General features: G+C 47.3%; 1 protein-coding gene across 1 annotated transcript in view; it reads left to right on the plus strand.

The window, feature by feature from the left end:
* Window positions 1–20,056, plus strand: part of KAT2A (lysine acetyltransferase 2A) — a 156,878-nt gene extending 136,822 nt beyond the window's left edge. The window contains exon 18 of the mRNA XM_078645408.1: window positions 14,945–20,056. Coding sequence (XP_078501534.1) covers window positions 14,945–15,138 — 194 coding nt within the window. The 3' untranslated portion in view covers window positions 15,139–20,056. The remainder of the gene's footprint in view (window positions 1–14,944) is intronic.
* The last annotated feature ends 229 nt before the right edge of the window (window positions 20,057–20,285 follow it).

Here is a 20,285-nt window from a genome sequence, read left to right on the forward strand (position 1 = left end):
TGAGGATGTGTGGTGGAAGCAGCTAAAACAGGCCAAGTAGTGCATGGAATCGACAACGGCCCTTGTCTGACCGCTGTAAGAATGTGAGGGAGGGCGCTATTGAACCAAACGGCATGCTGGCAAGCAGAAATCGGAATTTCCACTGTCTTATATAGAGCGTACGCAGCAGGAGCATCAACAGGGGTGTAAGTATGAAATAATACACCAGTACCAGCATCTACCGCGGGAAACGTAACCAACGAGTAATACAACTCAAACGGGTACGCCGCGTCAGCTGAGACTACAAAATCCACTGCCTGTCCCTCTAAGGAAACGAGGTACTCCTGCAAGTGATTCCGTACAGCCACACGGCTGTGTGCTGCGATATGAACCGCAGCCATATCGAAACAGTAATAAAGAAGTACAGTGCAATAGAACAAGGCACAACTGGGTAGTAATTCAAACAGAAAACCGTTTACATTTATCAAGCTTGAAGAAACTTATGTAACTATAGGTAGGTTTTATGAGTCATTATTGTCAATCGGAAACGATAGTGAGGGGGTCGTAGACTGATCTAAGCACTACTCAAGTGTCTCACAATAAGACCACACTCATTGGCGGCGCCGTGTTGCAAGGTTTTTTGCTCATACACTGAACTGTGCACAGAGACCTAGGACATTAGCGAATTGTGGTGTACCAGAAACTCACCTCAGTACCTAGAAACCCCAACCAGCTAGCAATCAGTGTCACATTAGCTCTTCGTCCTACAGCAAAGTAACCAATGTTTAGACAACCTAGAACATGCGACTTAGGACCATCTCAGGAATGGTGGGAAGTGATAACACTCTTTTGTTATACTCTCATACCAGTCCACAACAGGAGTAAAAAAGAGACACGGTAAGGTTAAAATATTTATTTTAACGGCGTGCTCTCATGCGCAGTATTTTAGTTCACATAAGCAGACATATGATTAAATAGAATATGGTCAGCATGGTAACAACTCCATAAAATACAAAAGGAGGAATCATATTACAATGATAGTGCAAACAGGTGATATAACACCTAGTTTAAACACCCTCCCTTTATAGGAACTATGTACTATAAACTAAAGAAGGTCTCTTGAGCTTGTTTTGGGGGACCCCATTACCTGTCCGCTCAGTAAGTGTAAATTACATCTGGATCAGCAAGTCTCTCTGCATCCCTGGAATCTTCCAAATGTGTGAAATTATGGCAAGTGTGCTATGATAAAGTCGCCAGAATTTTGCTAAGCTTGCAGCTGCCAAAATTTTGTGTCTAGAATGTGTTACACGGACATGCCGATAAACAGGCTCATATGTTATGATAACCTTGACGGCTCAGCACTCACTGTACAGACCGGGGGCATGATGTATGTCTAGAGATGTCGAAAACAAACCTTTTCTCATGTGTAGAACTTCGTGAAAGCTAACTTGCCAAAACAGCTAAGCAGTGTCGTGTGCAAAAAGCAGCAAAAGGCAAAATGGCGTTTAAACTTCTAATAAGCCATGCTAACATAACATGCACGCAAAAAGAAACCCTAAACCATACTACAAGACTACCACACCCCATGTGCAATGCACTATGGATGAGTTTGTCAGGGAAATTTGGTTGCTTTTTTCCGCCTCTCCCACTTCTATTTGTCGTCAGGAGGCTGAGCTAGACATCCTTTACGCTCAACTTGGTGGTGCCAACCTGGGCATGCCAGTCAATGTACTCCATGCTGTTACAACTAGATGCTCCTCAACAGGCTGGATGTCTCACTCCAAACCACTTCACTTTCAGACACCTCAACCCTCAGCAACTCAACCTTGCAGTATGGCTTAGAGCTTGGTTACCATAAACTACCAGAAGTATCTATGTCTATTCTCAAAGAGGCACGCAGGCCTACTACTAGGACCTGTTACGCAGCCAAACTTTGTGGCATTATTGTCTTCCTAAAAACTATATTCTTTCTCGCAGCGTCTGTACAAGGCATTGTCTGTTACCTCCTTCACTTACAAAAGTCAGGCCATGCCTACACTACCATTAATTTACACCTGTTTGTCGTAGTTGTCTACTTAAACAGAATAGACCACATACTTCATTATTCAGAATACCATTCATTAAGGCGTTCAAAAGGGTCATTCCACCAGGACAAATCCTGCTCTTATCTGGAATATTAACATAGTTCTCACTTGACTCATGGGCCCTCATTTTTAACCACTTCACTCTTGCCCACTGCAATTCTTGTCATGGAAGGTAGGTTCAGTAAGATACACACTCTTACTTTGGAAGAGCCTTTCTTCCAGGTTTAGCAGAATAGAGTGGTTCTCAGAACCAATCTAAAATTGCTCCCTGAAGTTGTTTCTACCTTCCACCTTAACCAAACCATTGAGCTGCCATTCTTCTTTCCACAGATTGTTAGCCAAATGTGCTCTTCACACTCAATATGTCAAAAACATTGATGTATTATATAATCTGAAAGAGACACGTTAGTGATAGATTCCTTACCTTAGAATACCCCCAGGCGTCAGACTGGATCCGGAAAGTTTTTGCTAGCAGCACCTCTGCGCGTCAGTAGGTGGTGTCGTGCAGCTCCGCGTCCGTCGCTGGCGTCGTAAGCGCCGAGATGAGTACTTAGGTGTCACCCATCAGTTTTTTCTTTTCCCGCACCAGTAAGCGCAGATCCTGTTAGAGCACGTACCTTAGTCACTTTTTGACTACTTTTTTGGGACTTTTGTCTCTTGTGGTCCTTCTCTGGTGCACGTAGGAATGCCGTCGCAATAGATCGGTGGTGGACCACCATGACGTCTATCTCTACTGCCTGGAGCGCGACCACGATTCCCGGTCCTGTTTGGACTGTCGAGCCATGGCCCCGAAGGCCTTGAGGTAGCTGTGCCGGAAGTTGCTTGAGGTTCGGCACTCGTCCCAATGCCGCTCCCGGTCCAGGGGCCGTTCTAGGGAACGCTTGCGGGGCCTCCATCGCGGCTCCTCGGGCTCCAAGTTTTCACCTTCTGATTCGGGTAAGAGACAACACAAAAAGAAGTCGAAGAAGCGATGTCGCTCTCTGACGTCCCCCCGTCGGTCCCTGGATGTGGACGAGGGGGACAGGGGTTCTGCCCCTGCGGCTCCTTCAGAGCCTGGGAGGCGCGCGGCCTACCCGCCTTACCCAGGTCCGTCGGCGACTCCCGCACAGGTGCAAGGGTTTCCTGCTGCCACAGCTTCTGTTTAGGCCTCGGGCTCCCGCTGGTACACCTCTGGGCCCCACGGTCCCGTGTCAGGATCCTGCCGGGCCGGCGGCTCCGGCCCGGCGGCGGCTCCGGCTCCTGCATCACAGGATCCTGCGCCGCTGGCTCCCGCCGCGACGCCACAAGGTCCCACGCTGCCGGCTCTGGCCCCAGCGCCACCCTCGGCTCCGCCTGCGGGGCCGCGGTGGATGCCATTGGTTCCGCCCCTGCCCCAGTTCCCGGATGGTTTGGTCCTCACCTTGGATCCGAATTGGGACACGGCGCTGATTCGGACACCGTTTGTTCCTCTCCCCGTCCCTGCCCTGCCACTTCGGTTTGCACCACATACGGCGGAGGTAGAGGACGACAGGGAGGGGTCCGACGACCCTCTGGCTCGTAGGTGTGACTCTGGGCAGGATTGGGCAGACAACTTGGAGGAGGCCGGTGTTCTTGACGTCTCCTCTGACCCAGGGTTTGCCTCTCCCCCGCTCACTATGGAGAAAGGTGCCCTGTACACGGTGGTGCTTCGTCGGGCAGCTGAGGTCCTTAACCTTGATCTCCCTACGGTGGCCCTAAAGACTAATCGCCTTACTGAGGTGCTCCAGTCAGCGTCCACTTCATCGAAGCCGCTGCTGCCATTTAATGGCGTCTTGCTGGGCACTTGATTGCGGCTGGCTACAGGGGCCCTTGTGGATAAGAACGTCGCCAGGCGTCATCGCCTGGCGCTGGGTGACCCTGCTTTTTTGACCACTCATCCTATGCCCGAGAGTCTAGTCATTCAAGCTTCGACGTCCCAGATAAGGATTCTAAGAAGCTGGAGCTGTTTGGCAAGCGGTTGTTCTCTTCGGCCAATTGGGGCTGCGGTCGGGGAACACCGCATGTCTATTGGGCCACTATTCCCATGCGGTGTGGGATACCGTTGCTCAGGTGTTCCCTCAGTGCCCTGAAGAGGTCCAGGCTGTGCTGTCCCAGGCAGTGGCCGAGGGTAAGGACGCGGCTAAATTTGCCATTCGTTGTGGCTTAGACACCGCGGACTCCCTTGGTAGGGCAATATCCACGAATGTGGTGCTTCGACGCCACGCCTGATTGAGATCTACCGGGTTCTCCCGGACGTCCAGAGCTCGCTCATGGACATGCCCTTTGATGGCACTCGCTCGTTTGGTGATTAGGCCAACAGTGCCCTGGAGCGTTTGAAGGACTCTCGAGCTATGGCCAAGTCCTTGGGCCTTTCCGACACGCGCCCGCCCACATCTACTTTTCATTCCTTTTGTGGCTATGGAAGGGGCGCCCCTGCCCGCTCCTTCAGTCAAAAGCCTGTGCAGAACCAAACTCAGCGCGGCCGTGGAGGCTCCGGGGGCTAGCATGAGGGTTAGTCCACCTCTGCCCCCGCAACAGCTGCCTCAAAGCCTTTCCAGTCTGAGCTTTGGGACGCACCCCACACCAGTGGGCCGCAGGATTCAACATCACCTTCCCCATTGGCGTTCTGTCACTTCCAACAGGTGGGTGCTGCAACTCGTCCGGAGGGGTTACTCCCTCCCCTTCGAGTCTATTCCCACCCATGCCACCTCAGTTCCACCGCATGTCGGGGGATCACCTCCAGTAGGAAGTTATGGTCCTCTTTGCCAAGGGGATCATCGAGCACGTTCCTGGGCCAGAAGTAGGATGTGGTTGTTATTCCCACTACTTTCTGATCCCCAAGAAGGACAAAGGGGGCTTGCGCCAACGTCAATCGCTTTGGGCCTTGCGCCTTGGACTTTTTGATACCTATTGTATCAAGTAAAATCAGCACCAGAGATTCAAGCCCCTGGTATAACAGCGCCTTACGTGCCTTGAAGGGAACCTGTAGACGGGCGGAAAGAGCTTGGCGGAGGACTTATGAGGCTGATTTGAAAGCTGCATACGTCGCCTCCGTCAGGATTTACCACTGGGCAATATGTCGAGCCCGTGCGGCATTTTATGCTACTGAAATCCGAAACAGCTCTAACCCGTCAAAGACCATCTTCAAGGCCATGAAAGATCTCCTGGCGAAGCGGTCTCCCTCTGCGGCTGTGGGATCCACCTCTCATTGTGAATCCCTTGCCACTTACTTTCTGGGAAAGGTCCAGGATATTTACCGGGCCTTCCCCAGTATGGGGATTGACTTGGGAGTCTCTAATGGGCTGCTAGGCCACCTTCCCCTGCTATCATTTCCTCCACTCCTTCCGGAGGGGTTTGACAAACTTGCTTTGCAAGTTAAATCTGGATCTCCTCTGGATCCAGTAAGACCTGCTCTTTTTAAAGATCAGGCCTTTATGGGACGTACTGTCGTGCGTTCCTTAGTCAACCTTTCTCTGGAGTCGGGTGTGGTTCCAACTAAGTGGAAGCAGGCGGTGGTGTCCCCAATCATCAAGAAACCTACCCTGGATCCATCAAAGCCGGAAAGCTATCGCCCCATCTCACTGCTACCCTGGCCTGCGAAGATAACGGAGGCTCATGTTAACATCGCCCTGTCGGAACATCTCGCCCGGACCAATGTCCTTGATCCCACACAAAATGGCTTCCGTGCTGGACACAGCACGGAAACCGCCCTGCTTGTGATAGTAGAACATCTTCGAGCGGTGCTGGATGCTGGTCAGACGGCGGCGCTGATATTATTAGATCTCAGCGCCGCCTTCGACACGGTCTCCCATACTATCCTTTTGCACCGACTCGAGGAGATTGGCGTTGGTGGCCAGGCTCTGCAGTGGTTCCGCTCCTTTCTCGACAACCGCTCCTTCTGTGTGGCCATCCCTCCTTTTAAGTCCAATTTCCAGCCGCTGGCCATGGGGGTTCCGCAGGGATCCTCGCTGAGTCCCACGTTATTCAACCTATACTTGAGACCGCTGGCTGAGGTCGCCAGGCAGTGGGGCCTGTCTTTGGTCTCCTATGCCGACGACACTCAGCTGGCGGTTACTCTCAGCGGGGACGCGGAGCAAGATGCCCCCAGGTTTCAGAACGGACTGAAGGCGGTGGCCAGCTGGTTGACAGGTAACTGTCTCCAGCTCAATGCCACCAAGACAGAGGTTATGGTTGTCGGGAAGAGAGTGGAATTATGGGGTGACCAATGGTGGCCGCCGGAACTGGGACCAACTCCGACTCCGGTGTCTGAATTAAAAAACTTGGGAGTCTGGTTGGATGCCGGTCTTACCTTTGTTGGCCACACTAAAAAAACAGCCGCTTGCTGTTTCGGCCTGTTGCGAGGATTACGACCTGTCCTCAAATATTTTGATGCCCCTACCAGGCAGCTGGTGATCCAGGCAACTGTCATCTCGCGCCTGGATTACGCCAGCTCTCTCCTGGTTGGAGCTAATCAGGCAGAAATTACCCGTCTACAATGGGTACAAAATGCTGCGGCCAGAGCGATCGTTGGCCTGCCCAGATTTTGCTCTGTGTCAAATGTCCTTCGCTCCTTGCACTGGCTTCCAGTGAGGAAGCGAATTCATTTTAAGGTTCTCTGCTTAACCTTTAAAATTTTGAAAGGTATTGGCCCCCAAATTATGTCCAGCTTTTTGTCCTTCTATGTACCCACGCGTGCCCTCCGTTCCCAAGGTCAGGCTCTTGCTGTGGTCCCCAGATTCAGGCTTTGCCGTTCGGGAGGACGCTCCTTTTGCGTCAAAGCGGCTACCATCTGGAACTCTCTTCCGACAGATATCCGCCTGATGGAGGACCTTATGCTTTTCAGGAGAGCTATTAAAACTTTCCTGTTTTAATCCAGTTACTTTAATTGCCCTTTCTTTGTCCCTGTTGTGTTATGTCCTACCTTGTCACTGCGCCAGGACGCTCCTTAGCTGGGGCAGCTGTGCGCATAACAAATAACGATAACATAACATAACATAACAATCGCTTCCTCCGGAAGGAGAAGTCCAAGATGTTGACTCTGACTCAGGTCTTGACTGCCCTCGACCCTGGAGACTGGATGGTAGCATTGGACTTGCAGGGCGCATATTTTCATGTCCCCGTCCTGCCGGCCCACCGGCGTTACCTGGGGTTCACGGTAGGCCAGGAGCATTTTCAGTTTGCTGTGCTCCCCTTCGGCCTTACCAGCGCCCCTCAGGTGTTTATGAAAGTGATGGCAGTGGTCGCAGCTCACCTGCGCAGGTCAGGGGTGTCAGTCTTCCCCTATCTCGACGACTGGTTGTTGAAGGCAGACTCGCCCCAAGCAGTTGTCACTCACCTTCTGTATACAGCTGACCGCCTGCATTTGCTGGGGTTCTCCATCAACGTGCCGGAGTCGTACCGGAGTCCCTCTCAGAAGCTCCCCTTCATCGGAGCGGTTCTGGATTCGACGCAGTTTCAGGTTTATCCTCCCGAGCAGCGAGTCAGGGATATTCAGGCTTTGATTACGATCTTTCAGCCTCTATCCCTGGTTTCAGTCAGGATGACCCTCCGGCTCCTGGGCCTGATGGCCTCCTGCATCCTGCTAGTGCAACATGCCATATGGCATATGCAGGCTCTGCAGTGGGATCTAAAGTACCAGTGGGCGCAGCATCAGGGCAACCTGTCCGATCACGTCCAGATCTCGGAGGGCACTGCACGACAATTGCAGTGGTGGCTCACGAATCGTGATTGGGTCAATGGCAGATCCCTCTCCCTTCCCCAACAGGAGCACACAGTGGTGACGGATGCGTCCCTCCTGGGATGGGGAGGCCACTTGGGAGAGGCGGAGATCAGAGGCCTCTGGTCTCCAGCGGAATCCTGGCTCCATATCAACCTTTTGGAGCTTCGGGCGATCTGACTTGCACTGAAGGCATTCCTTCACTCTGTCCGGGGAAGTCTGGTGCAGGTGTTCACGCACAACACCACCGCCATGTGGTATTGCAACAAATAGGGCCGGGTGGAGTCCTGACCCCTATGCCAGGAGGCTCTGTGCCTCTGGACATGGCTGGAACATCAAGGCATTACCTTGGTGGTTCAACACCTGACAGGTTCTAGGAATGCCAGGGTGGACTAACTCAGACGCCGGTGCATGATGGATCACGAATGGCGTCTGAACTCGGACGTGGCGCAAGGTCTCTTTCAGCAGTGGGGAGAGCCTTGGTTAGATCTATTCGCCACAAAAGAGAATGTGCAATGTCATCAGTTCTGCGTGTTGAAATTTCCAAAGCGGCACTCACTCGGCGACGCTTTTCGTCGCAAGTGGAGTTGCGGTCTATTGTACGCCTTTCCGCCTATACCACTTCTGCCCAGAGTGCTGAAGAAGATTTGCCGCAACCGGGCCAAAGTCATTTTGGTGACTCCGGATTGGACACGATGGTACTGGTATCCCGTGCTACTCAACATGGTGATCGATCCCCCGATCTGGCTGCCTCTGCAGGAGGATCTTCTGCCTCAACAGCAGGGGACGATCCTCCACCCGAAACCTGTCCAACCTCCACCTCCAAGCGTGGGGATTGAGCCTCGACAGTTGACAGCTTTCAATCTTCCTCCCGAAGTCTGTGATGTCATTCTAGCAGACAGGCGTCCCTCCATGAAAACGGTATATGCCTGCAGGTGGAACAAGTTTGTAGCATGGTGCACAGCAAAGTCTGTGGATCCCCTTTCTGCCCCTCTTTCCGAAGATCTTCTGTTCCTTCTTTCCTTGACCCCGCAGGGCTCTGCTCTGTCAAAGGTTATCTTTCTGCCATCTCTGCCTTTCTGCGGCTTCCAGATCAGCCTTCTCTTTATAAGTCCCTGGTTGTTAACTGTTTTCTGAAAGGCATTACGGACAATTTCTTCCTGTGCCGTTTATCATTCCTCAATGGGACTTAAACCTTGTCTTGACATGTCTGATGTGCGCTCCCTTCGAGCCCCTTCATAACTGTCCTTTGCATCTTCTTACTCTCAAGACGGCTTTCCTGGTAGCTATCACCTCTGCCAGAAGGGTGTGTGAGCTCCAGGCTCTTTCTTCCAAACCTCCTTTCCTTTCTGTTCATCCGGACAAGGTGGTTTTAAGGACTTGTCCTTCTTTCCTGCCAAAGGTTGTCACGCCCTTCCACATCAGGCAGACCATCACTTTGCCCACCTTCTTTCCGCATCCTTCAAAAGAGGAAGAGAGGCTCCACCGTCTGCACCCAAAACGTGCGCTCTCATTCTATCTGAAACGCACACAACAGTTCGGGTGGATGATCAGCTCTTTGTTGGCTACCTGGGTGCCAAAAAAGGTTGGGCCATGCCCAAACGGACCATCTCCCGGTGGGTCGTTCTCTGCATCAAGGCCTGTTACTCGTTGGCTAAGAAGGAGCCTTCTGTGGGGCTGTGTGCCCATTCCACCAAGGCGACAGCAGCCACTGCTCCCTTGGGACGCAGCGTTCCCTTGCAGGACATTTTTCAGGCAGCTACGTGGGCCTCGCTGCACACGTTTACCAAGCATTACTGCATTGACAGTCAAGTCCGGAGAGACGGCTTCTTTGGCCGTTCTGTTCTCCGTGGCTTTCTGGTGTGATCTTATTTGCAGACCCACCACCGGGGTTGGTATTGCTTTGGTATCTATTCTAAGGTAAGGAATCTATCATGTGTGTCTTTCAGATGCACAAGGTACTACTTGTTTAACGATATATCTGTAAGAGACATTAGTTAGTGATAGATTCCTTACCGCCTCACCAATCCTCCCCGTTCTGCAAACTGATTTCTAGGGTTAAGATCTTCCCTTTCAGTGCCCTAGTTTCATGGCACCAGTGGTCAGTTTCTTGCATGGCTCTGCATTCCTGGCGAGGAAAGTCGTGTACAGAACTGACGTCAGTGCGTATGGGTGGCCCCTAAGTAGTCTCCGTGACGTCATCTCGGCGCTTATGACGCCAGCGATGGACGCGGAGCCGCACAACGCCACCTACTGACGCGCAGAGGTACTACTAGCAATAACTTTCCGGATTCAGCCTGGGGATATTCTAAGGTAACAAATCTATCACTATCACTAACTCATGTATCTTCCGGATATATTGTTACACAAGTAGTAACTTGTGCGACAGGACACAACCTTTCCGTAAGACACGACCGCTATTTGTGTTCAACACCAAGCCACATAAAGGACGTGCCCTTTTCATGACAAGTGTTGCACGTTGGTTGGTCAAATGTATACAGACTTGTTATGCCAAAACTAAAAGAACCTTACCCATCCATCCCAGACCTCATTCCACTCGGTGAAAAAAGCGGCATGTATGACTTTTTTCGGGAAATAAACCACTAGCTGACATGTAAAGCAGCTACCTGTCCAAGGCCCCCAACCCCATACCCGTGACAAACACAACTGTGTGGTTAGACTGGCCAGACAACAATCTAGAGTTAGCCAGGCTGTCCTACGTACACTTTTCTGCAACATCCTCATTTGAGGCCACGCCTTTTGGGAGGATAACTTTAGTCCATTCACAGCATGTGTATCTACAGCTACACATACCAAGAATTAAAAATGTTACTTACCCCGTAAGCATCTGTTCGTGGTATGTAGCGCTGTAGATTAACATGCGCCCACCCTCCTCCATGGTCGCATGAGTCTGTTGCAGATATTAATGTTTCTCTTATCTTTAATTTCTTTGCCATGCATGATTATCTTTACTATATTCTCTGTGCTCCTTCATTAATCTTGCTCTCTGTGCAGGGGAAAAAATAATCTAACAATGGAGCTGATGCCCTCGCGCAATACCACTAATAGGTTAAGTCACTAGGCCCCATGACTCAAAAATACTTCTTTCGAAGAAAAACAAGTTTATGCGTCTGAGCCCAACACGAGGTGGCAGAAGTATGCACAGCCTGTGAATCTACAGCAGTACATGCCACAATCGGATGCTTATGGGTAAGTAAAATTTTCCTTTCTCATGAGCGCTGCGGAAAGCAGTTGAAAATACTTTCATTTGTGCGTTAGTTGACTGTCTAGTTTCCAGCATGATAGCGTTTAATATTTTTTATTGAAAGGGTGACCGATAACGAGTTGTCAATATCACTACAGTGTGTATTAGACACAATTTTTAATGTTTGATTCTAACTTCAAAGCTACAAGAGAGGACCAAGAATATCTTGTGTGGCCTTATCCAACACATAAGGTAGAGCCCTGCCTTTAATTATACTGAACGAAAAACCTAAAAGGGAAACTTTGGCCTTCTACTGAGATGTGAAAATAACCTAAATAAAGTAAAGGTCAGGGACAGTGCATTAGAGGGTAGAGGGGTTGAGATGCTTAGCTCCCCATAACAGGCAAGTTTCAGTGGGTTTCAGGTTTTGAATTGTAACCATACCAAAACTATTTTCTCATATTGTAAAAAACCATAACTTCCTTAATGTTTCATTTGCAGCAAGGCTTCCTGATAGATTTTTCTCCCCCTTCCCCCCCCTTCCATACCCTCCCCCCACCCCCCAAAACAGCCTAAGGGTCACTATCCCATGGCATACCTTTCTGTCATATGAACCTGCTTATTCGACTAGCCACTGCTTCCTTGGCTGATCATTGCTCACCGGCTGCTGACCACCCCGGAACAGAAAGTAGACATAGGCACCAAAATAGGTTTGGGCTCCCATTAGTGAATTATAAAGATAAAGAAGCGGCCTATATTTGCAAATTGGGGTAGTTTTGAACTAGTAAAGATACTCTAGAAATGTTTTGCAAGGTCTGGAAGACTGCCAGCTCAATTTTATGAATCCAAGCACCTTATATTTGAGAGGCCCATCCCGCCGAAGTGACTTTGGGCCCCGCAGGTTCGGGAGGGGCCCTTGTTTTCTTCCAATGGGTCCACCCCCGCACCAGTCAGGCCCCTTGAGTCCACAGGCGGATCCAGACTGGCGCTGCTCGAGCTACCCCGACCTTCCCCGGCGCTAATCCCGTTGTCGACGCTCCTGGTGCTGTCCCCATTCTCATCCACGACTCCAACATGGAGCTGGAGGGGCGTAGTCTGACGCCGACTGGAGGCATTCCCTCCATGCCAGAGCGTGAGTCCTATTCTTATGGGCTAGGGAAAGATTGGGAGGGGCCACTGGACCCTGGGGAGTATCAGCCCTTAGACCCTAATACGGACCAGCGTACTAGACATCTCCACAGATACTGGCTTCATCTCTCCTCCAACTGTGGCTACGGAGGAGGGAGCCTCAATTTCAATGGTGGCGAGACGGGCAGCCGGAGGCCTTGGACCTTCAGCTGCCCACTGTGGCAGGCAAGAAAAATGTCTTGGCAGTGGTGCTTCAGCCAGGTGTTACCCCTCTCAGAACCGCTACTCCCATTTAATGAAGCCCTTATGGAGATCCTGCTCAGGGCCTATTCCAAGTTCTGCACAGGGGCTCCTGTGAACCTGGACAATTGTCCACCACCCTCACCCCGCCCAAGGGGACCCCACTTTCCTCACCCCACCAAGAGATCTTGGTGGTCAACGCCTCCACTTCCTGAGTAAATCCTGGTACATTCCCTACTACCCCACCAGATAGAGAATTCAAAAGGCCAGACACCTTGGGTAAGAATTTTGTTTTCTTCCACCAGCCTGGCATTGCAGTCTATAAACACTACATCAATAACACAACAATCTGGTGGTCAAAAACAGAAAGAAAAAGAGAAACCACAGCAACTAGTTATGTAGCCTATTAGTACTGTATAGTATCCCAGAGAACTGTTTCATGCCTTAAGTGAGACTACCATCAGAGACAGAGACTATTACGAAACAGACAGATTTCCATCAACTGCCAAGAATGGCCTGTGTCATCATTTGGATATCCTTCCTTCCTACCACTCAACCTCTTCAACACAAAGGGAGATCATGTGGTTCGGATTTCGTATCAGTTCCTGTAACCTTCCCATGGAGTGATAGAAAAAGACTGATGACCAGCTTGGTCAATTAATCATACGATGTAAACAAAGGATATATGCTAAGTATAGTGATGGAAAAAGATTGAGTGCAGTGCAAGTGAGTGAAGATATAGAAAGGATATGGAAGAAAAAACTCTTTATTATAATCTAACCTGATAAAAATAGTGTAGACGCGGCGTGTACCAAATATGCTGCTGATCGTAAAAAGTGGCCATTGATACTTTCTAGTGCCCAAGAACGACCGACACCTAGGTCCTATCCAAGATCTACACCCTCTCAATTTCTGCCTGCCCTCAAGCAGAGAGACTGGATAGTAGCGTTGGACTTGCAGGATGCATGCTTCCACATTCCCATCCTTCCTGCCTACGGGTGTTACCTGCGGTTCACTGTGGGTCACGACCACTTTCACAGGTTGCTGTGCTCCTTTTTAGCCTTACCAGCGCCCCTTGGGTGTTCACCAAGGTGATTGCAGTGGTTGCAGCTCATGAGCGGAGATCAGGGGTGCCAGTCTTCCCCTAGCTCGGTGACTGGCTGTTGAAGGCGCGCTCGCCACAGGATGTCATCTCCCACCTCCAGACTATGGTGGACCTCCTGCACTTGCTGGGGTTCACTGTCATTGGGCCGAAGTCACACCTGACTCCCTCTCAGACGCTCCCTTTCGTCAGAACTGTTCTAGACACAGTGCATTTTAAGGCCTGAGAAGCTGATATACATCCTGCTTGTGACACATGCCCACTGGCATATGCGGACTCTTTTGGGACCTGAAGTTATGATGGACGCGGAGTCAGCGGAATCTCTCTGACATGGTCCAGATCTCTGTGGTTATTGCACAAGATCTGTAGTGGTGGTAAATGTACCGCAATTGGGTCAGCAGCCGACCCCTTTCACTTCCCCAACCAGATCTGGCATAGTGACAGATGTCACTCCTGGGATGGAACGGGCATCTGAGAGAGGTGAAGATCAAGCGCCTCTGGTATCCAGTGGAATCTAGAGTCCACATTAATCAATTGGAGCTCCGAGCGATCTGGCTGGCATTGAAAGCATTTCTGCCCTCCATCAGGGGAAGGCTAGTGCAGGTGTTCACTGACAACACCACTACAATGTGATACTTTAGCAAGAGTGCGGGTGGGGTTGTGGACCCTTTGTCAAGAGGCCCTGCGCCTCTGGACATGGCTGGAACAGCAGGGCATATCCCTGCTGGTTCAACACATGGTGGGGTCTCTGAACGCCACGGCGGACAAATTCAGCTGCAGATGCCCAATCACGAATGGGGTCTCTATGTGGTGGTGGGTGCAAGGTCTCTTTTCAGCGGTGTGGAGAGCCTTGGTTGGATCTGTTTGCCACTGCAGAGAATTTGCAATGTCAGCGGTTTTGCGAGCTGTAGTTTCCACTGCAGGTCTTGCTTGGAGACGCTTTTCGTCTTAAGTGGTAGTCTGGTCTTTTGTACGCCTTTCTGGTCTTGCCGCTCCTGCCCAGAGTTTGCAAGAATATCTGGAACAACCGGGCCCACGTCATTCATGCTATTTTAAAGTTCATGCAGATCGCCGGGGTGGGGACGGGGGTGGGGGAGGTGTTGTGTGGGTGGAGGGGGTCTAATAGGTAAATAAACTCAAATTCTTTGGAGAAATAAAACAGGCAAAAAGTGAGGTAAGTTTGAGGTTCAAACACATAAATCCACTGAAATGCGCCAATTATGTTTAACAGCCGATACAACATGACATAAATCATGGTCACCTGATGTTCTGTTCTATAGTTAGGTCTTTTGTTCCTGGCAGATAACAGTGAGTTATGGTGTTCGGGCTCTTAAACATAATTGGTTGTATTTTACTGGCTTTACATGTTTAAAACTTAAACATAACGATCAAGTTACTTACCTTCGGTACCTATGTATCTGTCTCATAAGTTAGGCATATCCTGTATTATTTTATTTATTCTGCACCCTATTTTTTGTTTGTTTTCAATCCAGACCTGAAGACCATGACAGAGCGCTTGAAAAATCGTTACTATGTCGCCCGGAAGCTCTTTATAGCTGACCTCCAGCGAATCATCACCAACTGCCGAGAGTACAACCCGCCAGACAGTGACTACTGCAAGTGTGCCAACACTTTGGAGAAGTTCTTCTACTTCAAGCTGAAGGAGCTTGGCCTGATTGACAAATGAAGAGGCTCCGCCATGGGCTTTGGGATTGAACTGATGTGCCATTTCGTCTGGGTTCAGATCCTGAAAAGTAGAATCACGATCCTTTGAGAGGGGCCAGACTTTTTCAGCTTTCCCAAAAGCATCATTCCTCTGCCTCCTCTTACTTAATCCCTTCCAAATTTTGGCTGGGTGGAAACTCGACAAAGGTTTCATGGGGACCTCTTAAGTGCATGTGTAACGTGTCCATGTGGGACCTCAGGTGACATCCTTGATATGTCCTCCTTCAACAGTGGATGCCACTTTTTTACACGTTTAATTTATTTTTTACAATTGCAGCTTTGAGAGTATTGAATGCAATGTTTCCAGGGCTGTAAGACTTGGAGCCTCGTGGTGATGTAGATGAAAGGTAAATTCTTTCATGGGAAGCAAAGCTGTCTCCTGCAGCAGAGCAAACCCCAGTATTGTAGCTGCCAGGCCCAGAAGGCAGTTCAGAAAACTATGTAGAAAGACCGGAAGAAGAGTGTCTTTCCCCAGTGTTAATCAACACAGTGGGGACAACAGTGGTGTCGTAGGAATATTTGCCTGTTTTCCAGTGTCTGGGATCAGCTCTTCTTACTTTTCAATTTCTGGCTTTGCTTTCTCTGACATTCTTCAAGTTTTTGTCATGTGTGATATGTTCAAGTCATTATTGCTAAGATCCTTGACTTCCGTTAGCACTTACAAAAAGTGCAGTCTTCCATCATCTGAATTTGGAGAAAAAAGTCACACAATTTTTGTATGGCGCCACATAACGTGAGCTTTGACATTATGAAAATTAATATATAAAATGGATGTAAACTGCATTTGGGGTGTTAAGTTAATGTGCACAAGTATCTTGAAACTTCAGGAGCCTTGTGTCCTATTATATTGTACTCCTCTAAACCAAGTAAAGAATTGACAAGTATACTGTAGATGATTAGATAGGAGAAAGAATTGTAAATTCAGCATAGCCTCACAACGACTTCAACAAGGTACGTAACAGATGCTGCTTTGCTTTATTTTTCATTTGCAAAATCTGCCTCCACAAGCCATTGCAATCAAAGTAATACTACCAAAACCTGTAGTTATCTGTGTATTGGTCGTCAGCAAGAATTTAGGTGTTGACGATCATTGAAAGCCATTGTAATCTCCTTTCAGACATAAATGGAGTACAGGTTTTGAAGAGGTTTTTACAATGGGATGAACACCGCCTCTATTGTGATAAAAAAGGCATGTTTCCATTGGCTTCCCTTGGTATTTTGAGTAAGGTGTAACCAAATACTACATTTTCATAAGTCCAATCTGCACACTAAAAACTCTTAAAGTTGCTAAGGCTTGCCCAGTGCTACTTTGTATTTTGGCACTGTTTGTCTTATTTCAGAACATCAGTATGTGAATTACCCCAAAATTTGGTAAAGGATACAGCTGCTTTAACCTTGTTTTCCTCTATGTTGAGGTCTATATGTGGAGTGAAATCGCACAAGTAGAATTCTTTTGTGAAGCAACTTTTTTGAAATTTCTCTAATCATTTTAAGATTCTAAAAATTTTAATTGCCAATTTCTGCCTCAGAATCCTTGGTAGCGCCCTGCCTGACATTTATTGTGTTCAGCTAGCAGTACATTTTCCTTTGCTACTCTTGAAGGCTATCCCCTAAGAACATGAGCACTTTACTTTCATCTTTTTGGTATATATTTTTTCTAAGACTTAAGGTAAACTGCATCAGTTTTGTTTTGAGTTTAATCATTAGCTCAACTTTACTTTTGTTATTGTAGATCTAGTTTGGTGGTTATTCCTGTGTGGTGCACTCCACCCTTCCAGTGCTCCCCTTGCTCTTCACAGCAGGAATACACTTTGTGTTGTGCAACAATGAAATGTTCACTGCCTTGCTAGTTTGGGCCCTAGTATCTTTATTCATATGCATGTATAGGCTTCTTATTGTCTTTCCCAGTACTTCAGATAAGAGGCGTATCTTCCTTTTTTACACCTGGGAATCATGCAAATTAATTTAGAATTAAGGAATTGGGAGTAACCGTACTTAGGGGTCCATGTTACATTGTGGGATCCTTGTATTCTTGCTATCTGACCTTCAGGCGCTCCAGAGCTTTTCAATTGTGTCAATTAGTAGCTACAGAAAATATGAATCACACCAAAAATTCCAATAGTTATTTTTACTATTATACAAACACTCCTGTCAAAAAAGATAGTTCGTTTTTTCCTCCTTGAAAATGTTTTTTCCACAACTTTCAGAAATCTTATCTGCATCCCTGTGCTCAAGACAAGCAGTCAGGAGATTCTGACCCCCTTCTAGGTGTTAAACGCTTGCTAGCCTTTCATGAAGTAAGAAATCATAATGACCCATTCTTCTTTAGTAATAGCCTCTCATAAGGTGTTAAAGAATAGCTAATACTACATTTTATCAACACGTTACAATGTATGAAACATATCAGTATAAGAAATAATCCAAAAAGTAAATTTAAAATATTGCATGCAGTGAGGTTGACTAATTGAATACACATTCTAGCCAACCGTCCACTTTTGTTTTCCAATTCTGTCATTTGAGTCTATGCTGCAATGTTAACAACTTGTCCTCAGGCCGCCCCACTTATATCACAAGGACAGTGGGTGTGTCCATTTTTACCTTTGTTCCAGGGTGAACATGGCCAAGCAGTGACCCTTCTGCTGGCCATTATGGTGAGAAGGTTAGGCGTTTTCCTCGAAGTACACAGATCACAAGTTTATTAGTGTGTGTATATATACATGAATCGCATCCGCCAGTCATGTCTGTTACATTAATTTTACGTTTGAAAGTGCATAGGATTAACATTGTTGCTCAACAAATTAGCACCACATGGAGACTTCCCATCACAACTGCAAACAATTACAAACTCGTAGGTGAGGTCTTGTTTTTTCTTTTTGGGGCTACCTCTCTTCTGTCTTCCTCCACTGATACCTCTCTCCTGCTGGTCTTCCTTCACTGAAGAAACCATGGTAGGCATGCACCATAGTTTACGGAAAATATCTGTAGAAATCTCCCAGTCCTAGTGGAGGAAATGGGACTTTCGCCCCTGCCTGATGTGAAAGGATGTGTGTTTTATAGACCTGCTGTACTTCTCTTTGCGCCTCCTCCATTTGTTCAATTGAGTTTTTGTTTTTGACTGCTGAATAACACGTGTGTGTGTGTGTAACAGTGTGCGTTTAAGATTTAAACATACTTTTACAGGCTTGGTCGATAGAATGATGATGTTACCAGGAATTTATGTAGTGTTAAATCCAGGAAACGTTCTCTTGACGCTTTAGATAGAACAATCAGGCTAACCCAGATAACTGGATCGGTCGCTAATTTGAGAGTGCTTAAGACATGGTGATAGTGTTTCCACCAGAAGTATGCAATGAAAAAGTCATAGCCCTATAACTCATTGAGACGATGAGTACCTCTCTCTCTTCAGTTGGTGGAATAGGTTTTGATCTAGTCTCAATGGCGTTTTAAAATTCAATAGTTCTTGAAAAACTCCATTACAGAAAAATTAAAGTTTAGGTCAATTTAAATACACGAATTTAGTTTTAGGAAATGTTGGGTAAGCAGGCCTTGATCCAGTTACAGATCACAATTGCAAAATTGCCAAAAGAAAGTAAATTCTTTTCAATATGCATGAAGTTGTTTTCCTGTTAAGGTTGTCCAAAGGGCAAATGGGCATTAACCAGGAAATCCAGGATTATCTGTGTTTTGCATTTCTTTGTCATTGTAGACCGAGGTTCTGAGGCACACTGCTTTAAGTAACCGTTGCCATGGTACTTTTTGCTCTTGCCATCGTTGCTGTATACCCTTTTACCTTTCAAGGTTTATGCTTAGCTTTTCACCTACTTTTTTAACTTCTAGTTGTGGGTCCCTCTAATGAGTCTTGTAACAAATGTACATACACAGCTATCATTCACAGGAAAAACATTTTCACACTCCCACCAAAAAAGGTGGGATGGGGTAGGTCACAGTATGGGTGGAACTGGCTAGAAAACTCCCCAGTCTGGTAACCTATGTTTCACACCTTCTGAAATGTGGTGAAGTTCTTTAGTAGTTCCCGGTTTTGAGGCAGCGTCCGTGGGTGGACAAAAGTGTGCATTTGATTGGCTTGTTCCACTAATTTTATTGCACAGCAGCATGTGCAATTAGTTTTCTTGTTCAAGTAGCTAATGTCTTTTCACAGAAGCGCTGTTTTGCAGCAGAGTGTTCCTTGATTCCGTTCTACAATATATATGATCATTCTGGAACTACCATATGAAGTCTAAGGAGGACGGAAACAGCACACAATAGCTGCAGCCATTGAACTTAAACCGAAATGGAGTGCAAGTAATACTCTACTTGCAGTAGCCACAGTTTGTTGGTCAGTATTGTATACATTCTGTGATCCTGTAATTAAATGATTTCAGTACAAGTTATATTTACTGTTCATGTGGACCGCCTGCATTCATATTTTTCTATTTTAGCATTTTTGATTGTACTGCATATTGTGTGGTTCCTATGGAAACTAAATTAACACATTTGTATTGTTTGACATATGCACAAAAACTTTGTGAAACGGGTTTGATCAGAAGCTGGAGGAAGTCGCATGCTGGCTCCATACTAGCTTAATTCGCAGTAGCGACGATGCAGGATTTTTGCAATGACCTGCCCTCACTAGATGTTGATTCCTTTTGGAACAGAGTCAAAATGAATTGGCTGGTCTCAGATATATTTCTTTTGTTAAATTGTGTTCTTACGTCTATTTTGTTGTGTATGTGCCTTGTGCATTACTTTCTGGATTCCTACCTATTGTTCTAATATGTCAAATTGTTTATGCTTGTTTTCATTGTGCTTTTCATATATTTATCGTATTGTGTTTCCAAAATCTGTTGGAATAAAGTGAATAAACAGGATTTTTACAAGAATACTTTTGGACCCTGATTACAGTTTTTGAGCTGTTTTCATGTTTGACTGTAGAGTTCCCCATGCTGCTTCTTCTGCTTTGCTACTGTTACATATATATATATATATATATATATATATATATATATATATATATATCACTCGCTACAACAAAATGCATGCAAATAAGATTATCCCTAAACTCTGGGTAAAAAAGCTAAAAAAATTCATGAGATTGATTTATCAAACCAG

This window comes from Lissotriton helveticus, chromosome 5_1 (genome assembly GCF_964261635.1).
Source record: "Lissotriton helveticus chromosome 5_1, aLisHel1.1, whole genome shotgun sequence".
NCBI classification, from domain to species: domain Eukaryota; kingdom Metazoa; phylum Chordata; class Amphibia; order Caudata; family Salamandridae; genus Lissotriton; species Lissotriton helveticus.